General features: G+C 34.0%; 1 protein-coding gene across 2 annotated transcripts in view; it reads left to right on the top strand.

Moving 5' to 3' along the window:
• Window positions 1-292: 292 nt before the first annotated feature.
• Window positions 293-26,850, top strand: part of lekr1 (Leucine-, glutamate- and lysine-rich protein 1) — a 268,183-nt gene continuing 241,625 nt past the window's right edge. For both annotated transcript variants that reach the window (XM_073929990.1, XM_073929991.1), the window contains exons 1-3: window positions 293-389; window positions 3,419-3,501; window positions 21,471-21,685. In XM_073929990.1, the coding sequence (XP_073786091.1) occupies window positions 377-389; window positions 3,419-3,501; window positions 21,471-21,685 (311 nt within the window). In that variant the 5' untranslated portion in view covers window positions 293-376. The remainder of the gene's footprint in view (window positions 390-3,418; window positions 3,502-21,470; window positions 21,686-26,850) is intronic.

Below are 26,850 nucleotides of genomic sequence, written 5' to 3' on the forward strand. Positions count from 1 at the left end.
ACGCAGCTCAGCCCTCACGAACGCACACAGAGCAGTCGAGCTAATCTGCATTTTTACACACGAGTCACGATCAGACGCCACGCAGAGTTCATTGACCTGCACAGTCATGCAGGCGAAGCACGAACACGACTATATCTAAGAACAATCCTTAAATAAACACAGTTCTGTAAATGCGTGGGGTTAGGAAAAGAATCCATCTCATGCGCTCTGAATGACCGAGCAGTTCAAGAGCGTCCTCCTCAGCTGAGCTCTACGCTGTTTGCGTAAACCATGCGTAGTCGTTATGGTGACTACACAACGCTGGAGTTTCACTTTTAAAGCGTGCTTTTCACACGATCTTACAAAAACGACTCGTATTTAGCAGTTTCCGTTGCAGATGGACATAATGGGTAGGTGATTAGTTTTTGAATATGATTTCAACTAAATTATAAAAGATACCGAAATGTCACCAAAACAAGGTGCAGTGCAGCTAGCGTGTATCAGTGTTGCTACTTTGCTAACTGGGTAAGGATGAATACTTTACCAAGAAAACTTTTTAATACGATTTCTAAGTTGTTTCAGTCAGGTGGAATGAGGGACTAAAGTTAAATAATACTTGTTATAGAGTTAAATTACTAATAAAATATGCTATCTATCTATCTATCTATCTATCTATCTATCTATCTCTATCTATCTATCTATCTATCTATCTATCTATCTATCTATCTATCTATCTATCTATCTATCTATCTATCAACTGTTATCTATCTATCTATCTATCTATCTATCTATCTATCTATCTATCTATCTATCTATCTATCTATCTATCTATCTATCTATCTATCTATCTATCTATCTATCTATCTAAAATCTCTTTCTTAATGATGTTTAACAGAGCAAGTAGCCTACATTTTTTTACAATATTGCTTATAATATATTTGTTTCTTCTGGATAAAGTCTTATTTGTTTTATTTTGGTTAGAATAAAAGCAGTTTTTAATTTTTTAAAACACATTTTAAGGTCAAAATCATTAGCCCAATTTAAACTACATAATTTTACGATAGTCTGCGGAACAAACCACTGTTATACAATAACTTTAAATGTAACAATAAGCTCTACAAAAGTGTCTTGAAAAATATAAATCAATTAGAAATTAGTTATTAAAACTATTAAGTAAAACTATTTAGTTTAGAAATGTGTTAAAAAATCTTTTCTTCGTTAAACAAAAATTGGGGAGAAAAATAAACTGGGCTAATAATTCTGACTTAATATATATATATATATATATATATATATATATATATATATATATATATATATATATATATATATATATAGGGTGACGCGGTGGCGCAGTTGGTAGTGCTGTCACCTCACAGCAAGATGAGTCAGCTGGATCAGTTGGCATTTCTATGTGGAGTTTGTATGTTCTCCCCGTGTTTGCGCGGGTTTCCTCCGGGTGCTCCGGTTTACCCCACTGTCCGAGACATGTGGTACAGGTGAATTGGGTAGACTAAATTGTCCATAGTGTATGTGTGTGAACGAGTGTGTATGAATGTTCCCCAGGATGGGTTGCAGCTGGAATGGAATACGCTGCATAAAACATGTGCTGGACAAGTTGGCAGTTCATTCATTCATTCACCCTGGATTATTATATCGAATGAATCAATATATATATACATACATACATACATATATATATATATATATATATAAACTTTTAGTTAATGACTTACTACAGTATAAAATAACTTAGTTGTGAATTTTAAAGAGAGGAGATAGTGTAAGATGAGTAATAATGATAGAGTTTAACAGTGTTAAAGACAGCATTTTTTCTGGTGAAATATGTATATAAATTAGATTAAATGTTACATTCAGTGCAAAGAAAGAATTCAAATCAAGATGTACAGTTGAAACCAGAAGTTTACATAACTCCAAAAAAAGAACATAACCATTTTTTTTTAAAACGTCTGATGGTAAATCATACTAAACGTTTACTATTTTAGGTCCATTAGGAGTACCGAAATCATTTACATTTGCTAAGTGCAAGATACATTTTTTTTTTTTAGAATTTTTTATTGATTTCTAGACAGTCAGAAGTTCACATGCATTTCCTTGGTATTTTTAGCTTTGCTTTTAAATTGTATAACTTTGGTCAAATGTTTTGGGTATCCTTGCACAGGCTTCTCACAATAATTTAAAGGAATTTTGGCCCATTCCTCCTGACAGAATTGGTGTAACTGAGTCAGATTTGTAGGCTGTCTTGCTCGCACAAGCTTTTTCAACTCTGCCCACAAAATTTCTATAGGATTAAGATCAGGGCTTTGTGATGGCCATTCCAAAACATTTACTCTGTTGTCTTTAAAGCACATTTTAACTAATTTGTCAGTATGCTTAGGGTCATGGTCTGTTTGGAAGACCCATTTGTGGCCAAGTTTTAATTCCCTGGCTGATGTCTTGAGATGTTGCTTCAGTATTTCAACACAATGTTCTTTCTTCATGATGCCATCTATGCTGTGAAGTTGACCAGTCCCTCCTGCAGCAAAACAGCCTCACAACATGATGCTGTTGCCCCATACTTCACAGTTGGTATGGCGTTTCTAAGCTTATAAGCTTTCCCCTTTGTCCTTGAAATGGAACACTGGTCATTATGGCCAAACAGTTCAATCTTAGTTCCATCAGACCACCAGACATGTCTCCAAAATTATATATATTTTTTCCCAGTGTAATTTAGCATATTTTGTTTGAGGTTTTCCTTAAATACTATTCTACAGTTGTGTCTCTAATTAACTCAAATGTTGTCAATTAGCCAAATAGAAACTATTAAAACCTTGACACCATCATCTGAGCTTTTTCAAAGGCATAATAATCTTATTGCATGTAAACTTGACTTTCAAGAAAAGTTATAACAATTTCTCAAAAAATATCTCTCTCATTATTTTGCTATTAAGCATAACAAAAACAAAATTGATAATCCTAACTTACCTAAAAGAGAAAAAGTTTAGTCACATTAACATCTGACTTTTTTAATGGTTATGTGCCTTTTTATGCAGTGTATGTAAACTTCTGGTTTCAGCTGCATGTATTGTTTTGGGAAATAAATGAAAACTAATGGAGATGGGCACAAAGTGTTGCTTTAGTTGCAGGACTCAATTTGTGTTCTCAAAAAAATTTTGACATATTGATGTATTGTGTTATCTTCAAATTGTTTATTACATTTTCTTTACTTGGTCTCTGAAAAGTCTTAAAATATCTTTAAAAGTTTAAGACTTTTTATAGCCCATTTTTTCCATTTTAATCTCACATTTTAATTTTATTTCATGACTTGCATTTTTAAAAATGCTTTACAGTAGTAAACTAATGTGTTAATAAATAGTATCATTTTTTTTCATAGTGTCTTTGTCAGCAAATTCAGTGTTTTTATTCTTTTGTCCTTCAGAGGAGATCTCTTGTGAAACAGCTGATGAAGAAGAAATGGAGATACGCATCCCCTCGTACCCCCTACCCCAGGAAATACAGCAAGTAAATAACATTAATTTCACAGATTTTGCACCCCTGCTGTGCAGATGTAATTGCATAGGTTCTCTTGTTTTGTTTCTATTGTGCTCTGTAATAATTGCACACACTGTACATCTCTGCGTGATAGAGAGGGAAGTTTGATCCTTTGTGATCCGTTGTGCTCTGGGGCATCTGGCTGGAGATATGAGAAGATCAGCGTTCATTCTGTCTAATATATCAGGTGCCTTTGTCTGCAGCTACAAAAATCCCACAAATAATTCAGGCAAAAAAAACACAATATAAATATTTGTAGCCCAATTCTTATGCATGAAACTAAATTCACGTCCACAAAATAAAAATACACATTCATAAAATATGTTTCACAAATGCAAAACATATTTTACAAACGTATAACAGTGTACAAAATGTTTTCAATTTTTAAAAATTAAAAGTTCACCGTGACTGCAAATGTGCAAATCTTCTTTCACTTGTAAATTGCCCGGGATTTTTGTGTGTGGACCTCTCATATATCACTTGAACATTAAGCCAATCAGATGCGAGCTTCAAGAGCTGCGTTGTAGATTAAAAATCAGATTGTCTACCATGTATATCAAATTTTATTTATATGTTTACAGTGCCTTCGGAAAATATTCTTACCGCTTCACTTTTTCCACATTTTTTATGTTAAAGTCTTTTCCCAAAATGCATTACATTAATTTATTTCCTCAAAATTTTACTCTCAATACCCCATAATGACAATGTAAAAATGTTTATTTATTTATTTTTTTAATTGCTGCAAATTTATAAAAAATAAAATAAAATAAAAAACCTGAAAGACCACATGTACAAAAATATTCACAGCCTTTGCTCAGTACTTTGCTGATGCATCTTTGGCAGCAGTTACAGCCTCAAGTCTTTTTGAATATAATGCCACAATCTTGGCACATCTGTCTTTGGAAATTTTTGCCCATTCCTCTTTGCCGTACCTATCAAGCTCTATCAGGTTGGATGGGAAGCAATGGTGTACAGCCGTTTTCAGATCTCTCCAGAGATGTTCAATAGGATTTAGGTCTGGGCTCTGGCTGGGCCACTCAAGGACATTTATCGAGTTGTTGTGAAGCCACTCCATTGATATTTTGGTGGTGTGCTTTGAGTCATTGTGCTGCTGGAAGATGAATCGGCAAGAAGTCAGCACTCTAAAGCAGGATGTCTCTTTACAAGGCTGCATTCATCTTTCCCTCTATCCTCCTGACTAGTCATCCAGTTCCTGCCGCTGAAAAACATCCCCACAGCATTATGCTGTCACCACCATGCTTCACTTTAAGGATGGTATTAGCCTGGTGATGAGCGGTGCCTGGTTTTCTCCAAATGTAACACCTGGCATTCACTCCAAAGAGTTCAATTTTAGTCTCATCAGATCATAGAAATGTATTTCTTATGGTCTGAGAGTCCTTCAGATGGCTTGTGGCAAATTTCGGGCAGGAAGTGGCTACTGTCTGGCCACTCTACCATACAGGTTGGTGGATTAGTGGATTGCTGCAGAGATGGTTGTCCTTCTGCAAGGTTCTCCTCTCTCCACAAAAGAACGCTGGAGCTCAGACAGAGTGACCATGAGGTTATTGATCATCTCACTGACTAAGGCCCTTCTCCCCCAATCACTTAGCTTAGATGGCCGGCCAGCTCTAGTAAGAGTCCTGGTGGTTCCAAACATCTTCCACTTATGGATAATGGAGTAACTTTCAGAGCAGCAGAAATTTTTCAGTAACCTGCCTCAGTCTTGTGCCTCGAAACAATGTTTCGAAGGTCTACAGACAATTCCTTTGTCTTCATGCTTGGTTTGTACTTTGACATGCACTGTCAACCCTGGAACCTTATATAGACAGGTGTGTGCCTTTTCAAATCATGTCCAGTCAACCGAATTTACCACAAGTGAACTCCAATTAATTGCTCAAACATTTTAAGAATGATCAGTAGAAACAGAATGTACCTATGCTCAATTTACAGCTTCACATCAAAGGCTGTGAATACTCATGTACATGTCATCTTTCAAGCTTTTGCAAATTTCAAATTTGCGACGGTTTAAAAAAATCTTTTTTCATATTGTCAATATGGGGTTTTGCGTTTAGAATTTTGAGGAAATAAATGAATTTAATCCATTTTGGAATAAGGCTGTAACATAAAAAATGTGGAAAAAGTGAAGAGCTATAAATACTTTCCAGATGCACTGTTTGAATATGGTTACTCACTAATTCCACGAAGGAACTAAAACATAGGCCCAATCCCAATCCTATTGTTTACCCCTACCCTTTCCCCTTGAATCAGAGTGTGCAGGAAAAGGGCTTCAAATTTAATAAAAAAATGGGACAGCAACACTTTTACACAACATCATGTCATCGCGAGCTCTTACTTCATATGAAGTTGACGGGGACGACTGCTGTAGTTATTCCAGTTGAGTTATTAATTAATTTTTTTTTTATTTATCATGGCCATATTCATCTAAAATCAATAAAAATAAAAAACAAAATTCTCTCATTGTTTACTCAACCTTCACTCGTCACAAACCTGTTTGAGTTTCTTTGTTCTGTTCAACAGAAACAAAGTAATTTGGAATAAGTCTTGGAAAGCAGAACCCCTTGACTTCCATGGTATTTGTCTTTGTGTTCAAAAGCAAAAGGAAACACATGAAGGTTTGGAACCACTAGTGAATAGTGAGTCATTTACATTTCTGGGTGAACTATTCCTTTTTTTTGTAGTTTGAATTTAACATAAAAGACAACACAAAAAAAAAAAAAAAAAAAAAAAAAAAACGACCTTATACAGGTAAAATGCCTCTGAAAAAGGAATTTTTAATCGCATATACACACCCTCAGATTTGCAACAGCTTTACATGGGGAGGGATCCTAATTAAATCAACGCCTTATGGTAGTGCGTTCTGCAGCTTAAATTCATGGCGTGCCACTCACAGGGTGAAAAGGTTACAAATGCCTTCAAGCTTTTATCCTTGGGCTATGAACAATTAATTTAGCTATTTTTATATGCCTCATAAAAAAAAAAATGTTTTTCACACGAATCATATTTCATCTCAGACGTCACCAAAAATTGTAAAGTGCACCTGACATTTTACTAGCAGAAACACCTACTTTGCTTCCTGTTATTTCTCCTGCTCGGCTTTAATCCACATCCTCCTGTTTTAGGATTTTCAGCCTTTTCTTCTATTCATTTTTGATGCTAGCGTGGCATGTGGAGACTGAGACAAGAGAAATGATGGAGATCCTACTGTGTCTCACTATGGTGCCTCTCTTTAGCTCTGCTGCTCTCTAAATAATGAATCAGACAAAAAACAGCCACATTTTTTTTAACCTTGAGAGACATGAGGGGATAATGGTGGCACGTGTTGCTTGTTCAATGGCATGATAGTATCTTTAGCTCCTTCCACTGTGTACCCTTCACCTGCCCGTGCAGGACATTTTAGAGTGGGTCAAAAATAAACACTCATCTAGTGTGAAACGCAAGTATGCATTTACAGTATCAGGAACTGCAGTATATGGAGTGTGGTTTAAAGGGCACCTATGATGAAAATAATCTTTTGTAAGCTGTTTGGACAGAACTATGAGTAGGTAGTGTGACCACAGTTATATTGGAGAGATAGAAACACAAAAAGTCTCTTTTTAAAAATTTCCTGACGTTAAAATAAGATCCGAATCCCTCCCATTTCGGGGCCCGCCACAACATGATGTTGGCCACCATATTGATTGACAGGCACGTATTAACATGTCTCCACAGTATAATCATATCAATAAGACAGCTCACTGTGATCATCCATCATCATCAAATGTGATCAAGAATGAGTTAAAACATTTTTAAAACAGTGCATGTTTGTAATAACGACAGTAAAATCGCTACGTAATTCATCGCCACAGCCGCATAGTGTCACAATTATAAAAGAAGACGCTTCAATCCCGGTTTGTGGACTTAAATCAGGTTTATGTGGATATTAATGTACCATGCAAAAAAAGTGCAAAGCTAAACTTGTGTGTGTTTTTCTGTTACCAACATCTAATAAAAATGTTAAGTCAACAGGACTGTTAGAACTATGTTTTCTGAGAAAAATGGTGACAAGTTCAATACTTATTTCCCTGTCTGCATTCCTTCATATTTCCCAAAGAGTCTGACAAGTGCATGTTCATCAGAGTCTGAGATTAACAATGGCCAAAGATGGCACCGGAATGAATAAAAAATACCCTACAATTCAATATTACTTCTAATAATAATAATAATAATAATAATAATAATATAGTTTATGTTTATATACAATCAAACAAAAAAATTATTCAGACACCAGATATAATATTTAATAGTTTTACTAGGACACTATAGTTAATAAGTGTTGATTGCAGTATGAAGTCAACTTTGACATATACCACAAAAGGATTCGTACAGACAACAGGATCCAATAAAAGGTAACAGAAAGTGAAGGAGCTGCTGCAGAAAGAGTCTGGAAAAAAAGCTCAAGTTTGCATGAATCTGACTGACAGCAGAGACTACAGCCTGTCATTGAGGATAAAGATGAACAACAAAGTGCTGACAGTTGTGTAAATAAACTCTTCTAACAGTTGTCTAAATTATTTTTGCTTGATTGTAATTAATTACATCATGTACCTTTCTATCAGAGTCATCTGAGATAGATTTGTACTAGCATATTTATCTTTTTTATAGTTATTTCTAATTATACTATAGCAAATAATTTGATAATATGAGAAATGGTGTCTCTAACATTTTGATTTATATTGTATAGGGTATTTTTTTAAAGGATATTCTGGCCCATGGTTAATAAGAACTAGTTAGTTAGTTAGTTAGTTAGTTAGTTAGTTAGTTAGTCAAGACTTTCAAAATCCCAAAGAAAAAAATTACATCACAGCAGAGCTCACCATTCAATAAATACTATTAAAACCTCATTAAATAACGCACCAATGTAAACACTTGTTCATTTAATTAAAAGTCTGCATAAATCATCTAATACGACATTGTTTATCTAATTGTAGATGGTAAAAAATATTTCCTGTATCATTCCCTATAACACTGGCTGAATTAATCTTGAGTTAAAAGAGCTCACTCAAACTTTTTCAAAAAGAAGATTCATCATATTGACTATCATGATTCAATCGTGATTCATCATATTGACTAAGTTTGTCAATCATTCTATCTTTTGTTATCCCTTCGATAGTAGATAACACACACCACACAACAGAACCTGTCTTATTAATAAATATTAATAAATATTAATTAATATTGAAATAGATATTAAAGGGATAGTTCTCCCAAAAATCTAAATTCCCTGTTAATTTACTCACCTACAGGTCATTCAAGTTGTACATTACCAGTCAAAAGTTTGGGCTCAGTTTTTTTTTCTTCATTTTTTTTAAAGATAATTTTTCTGTTCATCAAGGTGGCATTAATGAAATGTAAAAAAAAAAAAAAACTGTGTTTAATTGTTAAATATATTAAAAAAAATTAAATAGCTACTTTCATATTTTATGTAGTTTCAAATAAAATTTTACTACTGACATTATTGCTTGTATAACTATTACCATTATTAACAATAATATTAATAATAAAGAAATAATAATAATAAAAATTTGAGTGATTTCTGAAGGATCTGACAGGAGTAGACTCTGAAGACTGGAGTAATGAAGCTGAAAATTCATGTTTAAAATCTCTGAAATAAACTACTTTTAAACAGTTATTTTAGAGTGTAATTTTAGAGTGTAATTTTTAAAATGTTTACTGTATTTTTATTAAATAAATGCAGCTTTGGTGAGCAGGAGCAGCTTATTCTAAAACATTTAAAAATCAAACTGACCCCAAACTTTTGACCGGTAGTTTAGGTGACATTTTTCTTCAGAACATTAAAGAATTATTTTATATTTCTATTATTTTTTTGTGTATTGTATTCTCTGTGATTCTTTGGTGCTTTAAATAATGGAAGTGAATGGTTATAGGTTTCTTAGAATAACAATAAACACATATAAATGAGTCCAAATCAATAGCCATAGCTCTTAATGACACATTGTGGTCTTGTGAAGTGATTATTGTTATCTTATCTACAGCTTGGCCAAGCAGATCTTGGCACATTATGCATTCTTGAGTGAACGGAGAATGATTGTAATATAGTTGCTTTAGGTGACGAAAGTGTGATGGCCGGTGACACAATATCAAACAATATCCATCAACAAACTGTGTCACCTACAATGCTCAGCATAATTGAGTACACTCTATTTTGAAAATTATTATTTTTATACATTTATCAGTGAATATAGGCAATGTATTTTGGTGCATTCAAACAAAATGGATTTATTAAGCAGATATATTTATTAAAATACTATTTTATGGGAAGATGGGAAGTAACAAAGTACAAATACTTTACTAAGTAGATATTTTTCTGGTGTCAGTACTTTACTTACTTTTTACTTTTACTTCTTACATTTTTACATAAATATTTCTACTCCGTACATTTTTAAATCAGGCTCGTTACTTTCGTTTTCATGTGTTCGGTGGCACGATCTAAATTATTTCTTCATATGCTATAGATCATTGTCATTGCGTGGTGCAGTGTGTGGCATTTCAACGAAGACTTTCACGCACTGTACGTAGGGTAGTTTATGAAGATTACTGTGATAAAGGCAAGGCTGATTTGTAGTCAGATATGATAGGTATTAATTTTAGCAAAAGAAAAATACTTTTGTAATATATTCAAATAAAAAATTCAAATATAAAATAAAAAAATCATTATATTTAGGAGAGAATTCAGTGTAAAATGTAAGAGATTATTTATAAAGATATACAGACCTACAGAATTATTTTTAGAGTGTATGAACATGAATGGCAGCTGTTGTTTTTGATCCAACAGCCGCAAAACTACATGATTAAAGTTGTGAGTTTGAGTCAGGATGATGATACATGGGGGAAACCAGATATTTACCTATCTAGTGAAAATAAAACATGCAGTAATGGGTACTTTCTATTTAAATAAATATTTCAGGCTGTACTTCTTTACTTTTACTTGAGTACAAAAGTAGTACTTCAACTTTTAACAGAGTTGTTTTAAACATGAGCATCTGTACTTCTACTTGAGTAAAGGATGTGTGTACTTTTGCCATCTCTAAAAGCTTCCTACAAAAATTTGAATTTAAAAGATAGATTTTTGAGGGGTTTACTTATATTTGCTGAGCACTGTACCTTGAATGACCTGCGGGTGAGAAAATTGATCGAAATGTTTCATTCTTATATGAACTATCCCTTTAATTTGGGAAATGAGGCAATATCAGAATATAAGTGTAATGTACTGTAGGGATGCACAATTTATCTGGATCCATATTGATTGCTAAATGCTGTTTTTTATGTTACTGTTATCGTAAAAAAAAAAAATAGGTCAACTTTTTTAAGCTATTTGGATTTTAGTTATAGTTATAGTATAGTTTTTAGTTATTTTAGTTTTCAGAAACTTTAGTTTTATGAATTTATTTTATTTATCAGGCAGTAGATTTTATTTAGGTAAACGAAAGTTGGCCATAGAAAGTCAAGATCAGTTCAAACTTTTCAAAAATCTTATGCTTTTAAAATATGATCAGTTTTTCCCTTTATTTGTTTGCCTTTTGTTTTTCCAATCATACAGAAAAATGAGAAAAAATGTCATTTACCAGTCTTGAAATAGTTATCGGTATCGGTCGAAAAATATCGCCACATTCCTAGTGTAATGTATACTATATCTAATAAATGAATCATGAGCTGAAATAATAACTTCAAGACAGCCATATATATATATATATATAAAAAAGTGTTCTTATTTTTTCTCTCTCAAAGAACAATAGTAGTCAACGCTCCACCCCCATCACTTCAAGCTTGTTTGTCTTTGTGTCCACTGGGCTATAGATCAACATGCGGTGAAAGGTGATTCTTCCCAGCCACTGCCCTTCTTCTCCCTTCACGCGAGGAAGTGTGCGTGAAGGCAGAAGAAGAAGGGAATTTGGAGAACTCACCCAGGCGTCAAATTCACCCACGACTGGCTGAAGGCCATCGTCTGCACCCTCCCTGCCCCGAGTCCTAATCTACACCCTCTTCCCCAATTCCCCTGTCAACGGCCATCCTGCTGTCATGTAATGTGTTGGCACTGTGGGTCCAGATGAGAATCGCAGCATTGGCTCATGGTACAGTGAGCACCACAGGGGGTCTTTATCTCCATGAAAATCCACAAAGCTGCAGTCACGAACCATCCTCTCGTTCTCCTGCTTCAATCACACAATGAAACACATGCTTAGAAACATAGTTTATAGGGAAATTAAAGAAAAAACAAGGAGAAATTGCTTTTCTGTGATCAGCAGTGTCTGTGACTTTTTCATGGGGTGTAGGAGATAAGAGAAGAAAACAAAGAAAAAAAAACAGCAAAGAACACAGGAATAAGTTTTAGAGTCTTGAAAGGGACAGTTTACTCCAATATGCATGTTTTCTATTAATATGTATTCAACAACGAATATATATATATATATATATATATATATATATATATATATATATATATATATATATATATATATATATATATTCAATTATTAGCCCCCCTGATTTATTAGCACCCCTGTTTATTTTTTCCTCAATTTCTGTTTAACGAAGATTTGATTATTTTAACACATTTCTGAACATGATAGTTTTATTAACTCATTTCTAATAACTGATTTCTTTTCTATTTGTCATGATGACAGTAAATAATATTTTACTAGATAATTTTCAAGACACTTCTTTACAGATTAAAATTACATTTAAGGCCATAACTATATTAATTAGGGTAACTATACAGGTTAGGATAATTAGGCAAGTTATTGTATAATGATGGTTTGGTCTGCTAACTATCAGGAAAAAATATAGCTTAAAGGGGCTAATAGTTTTGTCCTTAAAATGTTTTTATTCTAATAATTATGGGCTAATAATTCTGACTTACACTATATATATATATATATATATATATATATATATATATATATATATATATATATATATATATATATATATATATATATATATAATTTTCTTTCTTTTTTCGTTTCTTTCTTATTGTGAAATTTTGCGGTTACTGTAAATATAGAGTGGTTTATTTATGAATTTGATAAACTTTTACTATATAGCTGTGCAATATTCTGCAATATCAGAACTCGTACAGCCTTCTGACCCTGTTTATTACTTCGCCCACATAGAGTGACAACAGATCAAAAGACTAACTACAGTTTGACAAGTATAGCAGCTGTTGGACAACATTATGTACTTTTGAGGCTTTTTAGGTGAGAATGTAGTTCTTAGATTCGATGCATCTATGCAGTTTATTTTTAAGGATAGTGCCTATTTTAAAAAATTATCATTTCTGAGATACAACATGTTGACATCCTTCAGTCTGTTATTAGCTGTTTCCATCCAAAAATGCAAATTCCCTTTATGCGCCGCAAAACTGGATTATGCATGAAAGATGTGTGAATAAAGCAACGTTTTCATCCAACGAGTCAAAGCGAATAAAACCGTCACTTTCTGATTAACTGGTGCCAAATATCAACAGCAAAAATGGAATTTGCCGCGGTAGGAGAAGCTGCATGAATCTTTTCTTCATTTAATAAATAACCTGCACCTCAGAAGGCAATTCTGACAAGCAGTGAATGCGCGGTGGCATTTGAAGTCATGAGACTTGGAGCACAGATGCTCTTGACAGCTCTAGAGGTCATTAATAATATAATAACACTAATTCGGAAATGTTTAAGGCATTTTACAATGACCAAAACAACATTTCAGATGTTTTACAATGTGCTCAGCTTGTTGGTTTGTCCATTTACACATATTTTTATCATCACATGATCTTATTCATTCATCCGGGGTCACCATAGTGGAATGAACCGCCAACTTATCCCACACACGTTTTAAGCAGCGGATGCCCTTCCAGCCACAACCCATCTTTGGGAAACCCATCCATACAAACTCATTCACACTCATACACTACGGACAATTTAGCCTACCCAATTCACCTGTACCACATGTCTTTGGACTGTGTGGGAAACCAGAGCACCCGGAGGAAACCCACTCGAACGCAGGGAAAACATGCAAACTCCACACAGAAATGCCAACTGACCCAGCTGAGGCTCGAACCAGCGACCTTGCTGTGAGGTGACAGCACTACATACTGTGCCACTGCATCGCCCATCACATGATCTCTTACAACAAACTCAAATAATTAGAAATTTTTAATGTGCATACTGGAATTTGCTCATCTTTTTTTATAGAATAAAAAAATATCTTACTCAGGTTTGAACATATTGTGCATATCCAAAATGTGCATAAAATAGGTGGATGGAATCATAGCTATTGAGCAGAGCAAAGACGGTAGACGTTGTCCATCCACAAGATGGTGAAAGAGACCGCATAACAAGCCCTTAGAGGAAAAAAACCTTTCAAACTACAGCTGATCAAAACATTATAAAATTGGTGAGTGACTTTCCAAGCCGATCTCTCTCTTTTTAATGTTGCAGTGTTGTATTTATACCATACTAATTATAGTGTATCTAGTGTGAGATGGGACTCACATATTAGGAATGTATTTTGTGTTGGCCACTCTTTCTATAACCACGAGTTGTTTCTAATGTGTCTCCTGTTTTTGATACTGCAGATTAGTTCAGTAAATAGAAAGAAAGAAGAAATGCCCGCATGTGTTTAGTGTTTTTCCTTATAGCAAACACAACAGTAATCTGGTAATGATTGCGTTGCTTTGGCTTTTTTTGGGGTTATTTATTGGTTTCCCCCGATTACAACAGAGAAATCAATATCTCTAGACTGAAGGCATTTTATGCCATTCAGCCTTATGATCTTAAAATGTGAGCAAAATCACTTTTTTTGTCATCACTTGACATTACGCTAGAAAATCATTCAAATGCTAACTCTAAAGTGATGTTGGTAAATTTGTAACAGCTTTTGCTGCTCTGACATCAGCTACAGATGTGAAAGAATGGTGAAAGAAAATAGTCCTTCATACAAAAGGAATTTTAGGCTCTCTGTGTTTGATTTTGTGTTTGATGTCTACTCTATAATGTAAACTGTTGTTTAAACGCAACATCAAACTTGTAGCAGTGCGATATGGCTGTATATTGTCACGGGTGGAACACTAAGGCAATGCTGGCCTCACACCAGTGCTAATACACACACACACACACGCACGCACGCACGCACACACACACACACACACACAGTATGTTCAAGTGTTATGAAAAATTTTAACAATTACATTTTTTATTATTCTTTTAAATATTTTAGTTTATTGTAATACTTAATTTTTATTTAATTTAATACTTAATTTACTGATTTAATTATTTAATCATATTAAATTAATAAGACCAGCACAAACATGCAAACTGTTTAAACAAACAAACAAACAAACAAACAAACAAACAAACAAACAAACAAACAAACAAACAAACAAACAAACAAACAAACAAACAAACAGACAATTATTATTAATTATTATTATTATTATTATTATTATTATTATTATTATTATTATTATTATTATTATTATTATTATTTACACAATAAAAGTAAAAATACAAAAAGGGTTTTAAAATAATTTGGGTTTTGAAACCCCTAATGTTTTTTTTTTTCTTATTCTGTCTCCTTTTGTATTCTATGTAACAGCTTCAAAAATGGGGTCAAACCGAATATTCATTATCTGTGTGATATTTTCTTTAACACTGTGCAGAACACGCTGTAGTCGGCAGACAATTTGGGGTGCAATTCTTTCTTTGTGTTCAACTTCATTGTAGCATCAGAAAAAAAAGACTTAAATGCATAATTATCAAAGGAAGTTCATAACAGGTTGCTTTGTGTAGTGGTAGTAGGGGGGTGTGGTGTTTTTGCTAGGTATTGGTGGTATGTTGCGTGCCTGTAACGCTGACCCATTTCTGACACAGGATTTGGTGGGGGCAGATGAAAAGAGGGGAGGGGTGAGTTGAAAAAAAGAAAAACAGATTAGGGGGTCTGTTTTTTTTAAAGACCATGGCACATAAACTGCTCTCTTTCTTCCCGGTGTGCATGAGATGATAACCCCCGATGCTTGATGATGGCAGAAAGGTTTCCTTTAAATTAATTATAGCTCTTTCCTTGATAAGAACACTGCTGTTATTTCCAGGCCCCCTGCCATGAGTCATATGTTTAATTCAGCTTGTCCTAGGGAAACGTGGCAAGCACCATCATATCAATTAAAAAGACATAAAATAGGCTAATTTTGGCTGTGCCGTGACCTTAAATGAGAAAGTGTGCCATTTCTGTATTACTCGCAGCATTAAAAGAAATGGCAGACTGTTAGTTGCAGCACTTGCAACAATGAAGAACCAGCCTTTGTCTGAAGTCATTATTCTTTTTTTTTTCCTCTTAATAGCACAGAAATGCTACGTTTCTTCTTTCATTTGGCTATTGTAAAATATTCACCAGCATAACCTGTCAGTCAAATGCTTTTACAGAATTTTTAAGTGTGATTTTTCTTTTATTCATTGAAGGTTATACAAAGTGAACTTTATATTTTCCCCCTGAGAAGCGATGTAGAAGCAGGGCCTTTTATGTCTCGAACTATCCATCTAGCTCGGTACAAGGTATGTGTATAAGCATGTGTGTGGGGAGGACAGTGTGTAAGTGTGTTTGAGCGCTGAGCGGATGTGTCAGTGCCAGGGGCAAAGGCCTCCCCGAGGGCCATCACTGTCACGGGAACACGTTCCTACTGGTGGCAGACATCCTTCCCTCAGGCCAGCGTGTGCGTGTGTGTGAAAGCCTATGCATGCGTGCCTGTCTCTGAACTTGACTGAATGCGTGAGGGAGAGAAAGCGGGGGGATCAGGGCTTTCAGATTTCGTGCAAATGTCCACATTTCTCCGGGAGGCAGAGGATTGCGTGTGTGTGTGTGTGTGTGTTTAGACAGTTAGGTAAGCAGGATCACAGACAGGCTTTAACTGAGACAGGGTCAATCTCATAGAGACTTGTGTTGCATTTGTGTGTTTATGGAAAAAAAAATTCAGCTATAATTCCAGACGCTTAGTCTTAGTGATTAAAGAAAACGTGAGAGAGATTTAAAAAAAAAGAAATGACTTATAAGTAGGCCCACACAGAAATCTGCCTTTTTTAAAGTCCATCATTTAGCCAATTTATTTACTTGTAGAAGTGTGTGTACGTATGTATTTGTTTAGTTGAAGTTAAAATTAATTTTAATAATTTATTGAATGTATGTAAATGTTTATATCACGTGTTTACAATTTGTCCACAGTTTGAAAGAGATATATTTTAAAACAAGGGTTCCTAAACTTTTTAGCCCACGACCCCCAAAATAAAAATGCCAGTGACTCGCGACCCCCAATATCGTTTGAGGTGGTTCTAAAGATCTTTTTGCATGCAACGGTGCACACAAATCAATAGGCCCACGTCTGAATACTGTAAATGTGCAAGAAATTTAATCTGCTTTCATAAAATCAATCTGCTGTATTTGACGCTATAGGGTATATGCCAAGCTAGTGTTCTTCCCATACTGATAAACTTCCAGTGACCTGTTATTGTGAGTTTTTGTCTATTTTATATGGTTCTTTTTACAGCATTGATGTTGTAATACCATTAAAATACATTCAAAAACAAGATAAAAAGCCATTTACGCACGTGCCCGTCAGAATCAGCAGGCTAGTGCAGAAGCTCCATTAAATATACTAGGGCAAAACAAATGCTCATATTATAAAGACATGACGGGGAAAATGTAATTTAATGTGGTGCTTCTTGTACAATCTGAGACCCACTATATATCGGATATCACCCAGCTGTTTTAAAGAAAATAGACCTTAATCGAGCCAATTTTGCATTGACATATAGTTTACCATAAACGTTTAACCCAGGTTACTCGCAAATTAAAAGTCCTATTAGCATGCTTCGGCATATACCCTATTGCTGTCTTTAATAAAATGCAATTACTCCAATGGTCGCAATCCAAAAAAAAAAAAAAAAGAAAGAAATGTAAAGGCTACTACTACTATTTTTATCTTTAGCATGTTATAGATAAAATATGATAATTTTAATGGTTCAATAAAATAAACTAGATTTTTGGAAATCACCAAGCCCCGACCCCCACTTTAGGAACCAGAATAGATATTACGTGAAAGACTTGCTTTATTTACCAAACAAGTTGATCAAATTGAATTTACATTGTAAATTTTAAATTCAAGCTGAAAAGTTTTTATTTATTTAATGTTTATGCTTTTGTTACGGTTTTAGTTACTATCCTCTCAAATTCATTACGAAAAAAAATCTGCAGTTTTTTTCAAAAAGTTTTTATTTATTTATTTATTTATTTATTTATTTATTTATTTATTTATTTATTTATTTTATTAATATTTATTTTTTTTTTTTTGCAAAATGTAGCACAGAAATAGCAAAGAAAACATCTGATTTTGTCTGCCCCTGCTTATAATTCCTTGTGCTGCACTGCTAAATCTACAAGAAGTAAACAAATTATTTAAGAAGATAAAGACTAAAAACAAGTCAAATTGTCTGACAGTGCTGAGAGACGATTATAATCTTTAAATAAGAAAACTTTTGCAGGCACTAGTAAAAAAAGGAATTTCTTAAAACAAGCATTATGACACTTATTCCAAGCAGGGTAATTAGTAAATTATCTTCAACCTAGCTTGTTAATAGCTTATTTGGTGTGAAAAGGTTTTAGAACGAGTTATGCAGCAGGGTAATTCCATTCTGTATTCAAATGAGCCAAGACAATTAAACAATACTTAAAACAACATTAGTGTACCAGTTAAATCAAGAAATTCAATTTAAATAGAAATTCAAAATCGATTAATTAAATCAAATGTACATGCACATTGTCCACACTTTAAGACATGACAGTACACTACCTGACAAAAGTCTTGATGTTGATCCCAGTTGTAACAATATATATATATATATATATATATATATATATATATATATATATATATATATATAGGTTTAGGTTTAGGTTTAACTTTTTTTGTCCCCGAGAGGAAATTTGTCTTGGGCATAAAAGGTGCTACAACATTGTCTAAACAGACAGTAAAAATAAATAAAACAAAACAATTAAGAACAAACAGTTAAGAACATACATTATTTACAGAATAAGACCGTATATAAATATAAATATATAAAACACAAGCACGAGCCCGTGTCGCTGCAGAGCTGTGCCAGCGGAAGTCTTATTTAATTAATATATATATATACCTTGTAGTTGGTCATTTGGAAAAGTTGTAGATTTTAGATTTTCCTGATCATCTGTTGAACGGCATTTCAATCATCTCAAATACAGTATGTAAAGTCAGTTTTTACTGTCCTAATTAAATAATTAAAAATCAAGGCATGATCATATTTTATTTTAGTAAAATATATATTTTGTCTTTCATATAAGCCATTTCTGATACCAAATGATCAACTAGAAGTCACATTATTATTTGTTGTTCCTAAAACTTGCATAGGTGACAAGACTTTTGCCAGCAAGTGTAATTAAACTGCAAAATTATTACCCTTTCTCAAAATACACTGAAGCTTATTGTAGCAAAACAATTGAATATACAGTTTACACTTTAATACATTCATTTATTTATTTTCTCTTCGGCTTAGTCCCTTTATTAATCTGGGGTCGCCACAGCGGATGCCCTTCTTTGGGTAACATCCATGCACACTCATTCACACACATATACTACAGACATTTTAGCCTACCCAATTCACCTGTACTGCATGTCTTTGGACTGTGGGGGAAAACGGAGCACCCGGAGGAAACCCACTCGAATGCAGGGAGAACATGAAAACTCCACACAGAAACATCAACTGACCCAGCGACCTTCTTGCTGTGAGGCGACAGCACTACCTACTGTGTCGCCCAGCTCTTTAATAATATGTCGCTAAAGCACAAGTATACTGTTAGTGTAATCAAGTGTAGGCAAACTTAAAACAAGATATCACAAATAAAATAAAACCTTAAAAATATAAGGCTTGTCCTAAATGATGTCTCCGATTATTAAGCTAAATGTGCAGTTAGAATACTACTAATATTACTAATACTCATAATAATCTTACACAACTTGATCTTACATAGCTAGTTGTTCAAACTACTTATTTAATCTAAGCTGAAACAACACAATTCTTGAGTTACTTTGATGATGACAACTTGATTATTTTATGCTTAATCTGCTTACATTTATATTTATATATATATATATATATATATATATATATATATATATATATATATATATATATATATATATATATATATATATAAACAATAAATTAACTTATTTTCTTCAAGTTGTCCCAACACAGGCTGATTTTGTGCAACCCAGCACTTTTCAGTGGAAAATCGTACCTCTAGACATCAGAAGTTTTCCATATATACTGTAAATGACACTGAATGAAAGGTTGAAAACGACTGCTTGAGAGCATGAATACAAATAAATCACTCGGCTTCCGAGCTCAGCAATGACATCTCATCTCATCTCTTTATCACTTCTCTTTTCATAAGATCTAATAATGAAAACAAGTCAAGTCTTTAGAGTAAGCTGACTGGAACACACAGCTGTGAGCTCGACCTGCTAAACACATGATCACTTACAGTAAGCCTAACAGAAACTCAGGCTGGACACACACACACACACACACAAACACACACACAAAAATGAAACTACAGTATGTGACCTCTTCTGTTCGTTTCTGCTTGTTGTCACAGAGAAACACGTCGGCAGCATTGTGCAGTTCAGAGCAAGGTTTTCATGGGCTTTGGTGTGGCATTTGCACTCTGACAGGTCTCTTTCACACCGGGGAGGAGTGGCAAGGCTTGGTTGTTTGTCATTCCCAGAAGATCATTATAAACCTGCCACTGGATTCAGTGATGTGCAACAGTGTACAAAACCGACTTGTATGATTAAGCAAATGACATCAAATGCAATCAATGACTAATTTTACTTATTACTGACAGTTTTGGTATCTATAGATAATAATAATAATAATAATAATAATAATAATAATAATAATAATAATAATAATAATAAGCAATTACAGGTATTTAGAATTGCCCACAGAAAAAAAATTTGTGCATGTTCATTATCATGAAAAGTTGAATTACTGAATATTGGCATATGTCTAGTGGGGAGAATAAATAAGTAGATGAATTGATGGTAGGCACGTAGGGACATTGGTAGATGGTTAAATAGATGATAGATAGATGTTGTATAAACAGATTGATACAGTGCATCCAGAAAGTATTCATAGCGCTTCACTTTTTCACATTGTTTCTTGTTACAGCTTTATTCCAAAATGGATTAAAATCTTTTTTTTTTTTTTCAAAATTCTACACACAATACCCTATAATGTCAATATGAAAAAAAGGTTTTTTGAAATTGTTGCAAATTTATAACAAATAAAAAACCTGAAATATTCCATAATCACATTGTCATTATGGGCTATTGTATGTAGAATTTTAAGGAAATAAATGAATTTCATCCATTTTGGAATAATGCTGTAAAAATTGAAGCGCTATGAATACTTTCTGGATGCACTGCATATAGATAGGTCAATGGGTAAGTAAGTAAATGAATAGATGGATTCATAAGCCTGTAGGAAGCTAAGGATGTTTACATGGATCATATAGGTACTTAGGTAAGTAGGCAACTGATTAAATAGTTTACTGTAATAGATGGATGGATGGATGGATGGATACTGTAGATAGATGGATAGTTGGATGAATGGACAGATGATAGATAGATAGATAGATAGATAGATAGATAGATAGATAGATAGATAGATAGATAGATAGATAGATAGATAGATAGATAGATAGATAGATAGATAGATAGATAGATAGATAGATAGATTTAATATTGGTGATCTGTAATTTGTGTTTTTCTTTGTGTTTGTCTTCAGATGGATCATACAGAGAAAGCCTGTCGCTACTGCGGTGTGAGTTACTTGATTCTGCACGAGTTTCAACGTCTGCAGGAGCATTTGCGGGAAGTTGAGAGAGAGCTGGAGCAGATGAGAGGAAGTGCAGAAAGAGAAAGAACCCTGAGAATAGAGCTCCAGGAAGCTCATAGTCATCTGGAGGAGCTGAAAGCATCTGTGCTTCAACATGAGCAAACGTGAGTTTCAGTTTCTGTCACAGCTTCCTTGCCTGCACACATCAGACGATCCTCACACAAATATAAGACAGAATTTATTTAATTTCATTTAACAGGACATTTAATGGTTTTAAACAGGGTGTGTGCCACGCGAGCTGCCTTTAAAAATGTTATAGACAGATCTGGACTATCAACCTTTGTCTTGGTTCTGCTTTATTTAATCAATATTTCGCCTAGGCATACGTACATTTTAAAATAATGCATGGTTCCAAACAATTCATTTACATTGTCCCCACACATATCAATTTAGTTAACTCTACATTTGTTAACTTGATTTAAGCTGATTGAACATAACAAAATTAAATTCTTCCAAAAAATCTCAGAAATTTTGTTGTTTCAGCTCATTTTCTGTAAGTACTTAGAACAAGTAGCAAACATTTTTTGAGTGTACTGCATCTGTGACGCATGACATTCATTTTGGCATCACAAGATGTTTTCTGATTGTTTTCAGAGGTCAGATTGTATGTTTTGGCTCATTTAAGAGCTGTGCTTTGGGCAGTGTTGGGAGTAACGCATTAAAATTAATGCAAGTTATGTAATACTATTACTTTGTAATGCATTACCATTATCATTATCGTTTTTAGTTGAGTTAATTTGCTTATAAAAATTTAAATGAAAATGAATGTAGCTGTGTTAAATCCCACACACAATGAGAGACTGCAGGAACAGATAGATATGAAGACGCCAAAGCCCTACAATTCTGCGATTAAAATATCCTCATTATTTTGAGCGCACTGAAGAAAAGGAAAAGAGGATTATCTGAATGGACACTGATTTTACTTTAATAAGACAAAAATTGCAAAAGCAGCAAACACATTGGTTTAAACATTCATTAATTATATATACGCCATGTAAAGCTCTAGGGTCAGGAAGTTCTCTGAAGATGACATTATCCTACATTATTTTTTAAAGGTAAATAAAGGTTATACAGTGTGTTGTTAACTCCTATTAAAAAAAAAGAGCAAAGTTCTGAAAGTGATTAAGCCTCAGCCAGATCAGAAAATGTATACAAAAATACCTTCAAAAGCAGAAAATATCCTTTTTTACCATAAAAAGTAACTGTAATGAAGTTTACGGCCCTTTGGCCGCCGGGAAGAAAGAGGCGGAGAACCGACGCGGTTTTAAATTATTTATTAATAACAGGGACGGCAGCTCGTCATGGAGACTGCCATCAAACTGAAAGCAAAAGTAAAACAATATGCCTGGGCCCGGTCCTCTCTCGGCTTCCTCTGCCATCGTTCCTCCTCTTATAGTCCAGAGCTCCTTCCGTGGGATTCGAGGCTGGTGCGCATCACAGGCGGCCACTTACACGGTGGCCTCATTCCGTTCCCATAGCTCTCGGCCACGCCCCCTCACCACAGTAACTAAATAACACAACTAGTTACTTTTTTGGTGAGTAGCTCAATATTGTAATTTATTTCATAAGTAACTTTCCCCAGCATTGGTTTTGGGCTTTCAAATTTCACCCATAATACTTCAAAACCACCCAGGCTTATTCTGAAAACATGGTCCCGTGGACCATTCATCATTAATTGTAATGCTGTTCAAAACATAACATATGAATGTGTCTGAATGTAGCAGAAGCCTACTTTAGCAATGCACTGCTTTTGTTGTGCAAAATACAACATTTGAATGTTTGTAAAAAAAAAAAAAAAAAAAAGTAAAATTTTACAATGCAGTTGTTTTAAAATACAATATATTAACATTTTAATATAGAAAAAGCCAATGTGGGTGTCTTTACACAAATACAGCGTATGAGCTCTTATATGTAGTTGTGTCATCACTCATATAGCAAGTCAAGTGATGCTTTTCATGAACCGGCCCCCATGACAAATTAATTGAAAAGCCCTGCCCTTAACCAAACCAATTTTACCGATTGACCTGCCCGCCTGCTTACTTCTGTAAACCCAACCAATGATTTGCAAAAGCCGTCCAGAAATAGAAAAGCCCTCGTCTTTTACCACGTTTTCCGCATTCTCACCCTGTTGTTTACTCGTTCGCTTTATTATTTTTTATTTATTTATTTTAATCTTACCTGATTTCTGGAACCATCCTTCCCCGGATCGAAACCGGTTGTTGTCGTCATCCTCGCCATCGCGGTCAACTCCTCTCTGCGCATTAAGTCCACCAACGTACACAATGAGCTAACTAGACAAACTTGTTGTGGTGGGAAGGCCCTCTACACGGAGGTAAGCGGTCAGTCGGTAAGCGCCAAAAGGAACAGCATCATACCACCCCATCGTGTTCCCTTAAAGAAATGAAATGCAGTCATACATACCTCCGGCTACATAATTCGCGGTCTCCAGAAACGTATGCAGGACTATGTTTTCAGAATGAGCCGGTGTTGCAACAGAACAATAGTTGGTTTTGAATTGACAATCACTATTCACATTTCTTTACAAAGTAAAATCATTCTTCATACAGCAGTAAACCACCAATGGGAACTTACAGAAAAGAGAAAGACTAAATCAATGTTATATCAAACCATCAAACCCCCCTGAAGTGTAATTTGATTCTATAACCTGTCAGTGCTGCAGAGGAACTAGGATTTTATACCACCAATTTTGCTCTTGCTTCTCATGGTGCTCTTTGTGTCACCTGCTGCAAAGTGGTTAAGCACCCACAGGCTAGAATATATAAACTCACTGATCTAGAAAATCTTACATCTACGGCATAACATACATTCAGGCTTTCAGTTCATGGCATCCACCCATCTCTTAACCAGAGCATTTATAGTGCTACACTTTAAATTCATACAGTACATAATCCTAGCTAGTCAAACACGTTAGTAAACCAGACCGTGAGTGAAAAATTCAATTGAATATGTTGGTCATGTGATTTAAAAACATACTGTATATATTGATGTGTAGATGTGTATGTTTGTAGATGTCTTTAGACCCTCTATATATAGCCAAGATAGTATTTTAAAGGGTGAACTTCCTCTTTTGCTCTTCTTTACCCTAGAACAGTTTTTTTTCTTATTGTAAGGCCCCATATTGTCCAGAACATGTCCCCTCATGTTAGATATTTGTGTTGTAATACCAAAGCTTCTTTTTTTTTTTTAATTTACACAATAACCATAATAAACAAAAACTGCACATTATTTATAAATAAAATTTAACCATTTTAAAATGTATGTTTTAATATTTAAATTATTACCAACATCAGAGGTATAAAATCCTGAAATTGTATTAAAAATCAGATAATTAAATACTTATCACATTGAATTAAGCACTTATGCTTTACTGGATTATTATTTGTCACTAGTTAGGATTAAAATCCAGATTGGCAAACCTTTTATGACTTGTTGCGAAAGTAGAAGCAAATTTCTTTTTCATTCTTTCTTGATTACAGAATATTTTAAGCCCCTTTATTTCTTATAAAATGTAATTTCTAAAATGTTTTTGTATTTGTCATGATAAAAAATACAATGAAAATAAATACATTGTAATTTTGATTTTAGATATTTTAATAACTTTCGATCATACTATTATGATATTCCTTCACATAAATAAATAAATAAAATTTAAAGTCAATTAAACCTTGATTTTTATGTTTTAACTTTTAACTTTTTATTTATTTATAAATAATTAATTTTTTTATTTATATTTTTAAAGCATATATATATATATATATATATATATATATATATATATATATATATATATATATATATATGGCACGAGGCCGCACGCCTCCCACCAGTGCCGATATACAGCTATATCGCACTGCTACTCGTGTGATATTGCTCATATATCGTAGCAGTGCGATAAGGCTGTATATCGCCACTGGTGGGAGGCATGCATTTGTGTCCCACTGCTACGAGTGTGATATTGTGTTTACAACAGTTCGACTACATAATCATGTTTAGAAAAAAGAAAATTAAACACGAGAGTCTAAAAAACATTTTGTATGAGGAACTACTTTCTTACGCCATTCATCCACATCTGCAGCTGACATCAGAACAGCAGAAGCCATTACTAATTTACCAACTTATTTTAGAGCTAGTATTTGATTGATTTTCTAGATGATTTTGCTGACAATTTAAGATTATAAGGCTGAACGGCTTGAAATGGCATCAGTCTAGGGAGATTTCTCAGTATTTCTCTGTTGCAATCGGGATATCAAAATAAATCAACCCCAAAAAAGCCAAAGCAATGCAATCACTACCAGATTGTTGTTGCGTTTTTCGCTAAACACACGCAGGCATTTCTTATTTCTTTCTGTTTGCTGAACTAGTTTGCAGTATCAGAAACAGGAGACTCATTAGAAACAAACAGTTGACCAAACAAAAAGTAGCTCAGTTATACAAAGAGTGGCCAACAAAAATACATACATTCCTGATATGCGAGTCCCATCTCACACTCAATACACTACAATTACTATGGTATAAATACAGCACTGCAACATTAAAAAGAGAGAGATCAACTTGGAATGTCACTCAACAATTTTATAATGTTTTGATTAGCTGTTGTTTAAAATTACGACAATCTTTTCTCCTTATTATGAGTTTCATTATGCGGTCTCTAGCACTACCTTGTGGATGGACAATGTCAACCATCTTTGCTCTGCTCAGTGACATGCTGGTGGATGCTGACATGCCGTCTCAGAAATTATAAATATGTAAAATATGCACTATCCATATAAATAAACTGCAAAATTGCAATCTAAACAACTACATTATCGGCTAAAAAGCCTCTAAAGTACAATATGTTGTCCAACAGCTGCAACATGTCAAAATGTGAGTTTATTGATCTGCTCTTACTCAGTGTGTGCGGAGTGGGCGGAGAAGGGTGAGGAGACTGTACAAGTTCTGATATTGCAAAATATTGCACGACTATCAACCAATTATTAGCCCCCTTTGAATTTTTTCTTCTTATTTAAATATTTGCCAAATGATGTTTAACAGAGCAAGGAATTTAAGGTTTGTCTGATAATATTTTTTCTTCTAAAGAAAGTCTTGTTTGTTTTATTTTTGCTAAAATAAAAGCAGCTTTTAATTTTTAAACACCATTTTTTGGGACAATTATTAACCTCTCCAAGCTATTTTTATACAATCTATCGTTATACAATAACTTGCCTAATTACCTTAATCTGCCTAGTTAACCTAATTAACTAAGTTAAGC

The sequence above is a fragment of the Danio rerio genome, chromosome 18, assembly GCF_049306965.1.
Source record: "Danio rerio strain Tuebingen ecotype United States chromosome 18, GRCz12tu, whole genome shotgun sequence".
Classification (NCBI taxonomy): Eukaryota; Metazoa; Chordata; class Actinopteri; order Cypriniformes; family Danionidae; genus Danio; species Danio rerio.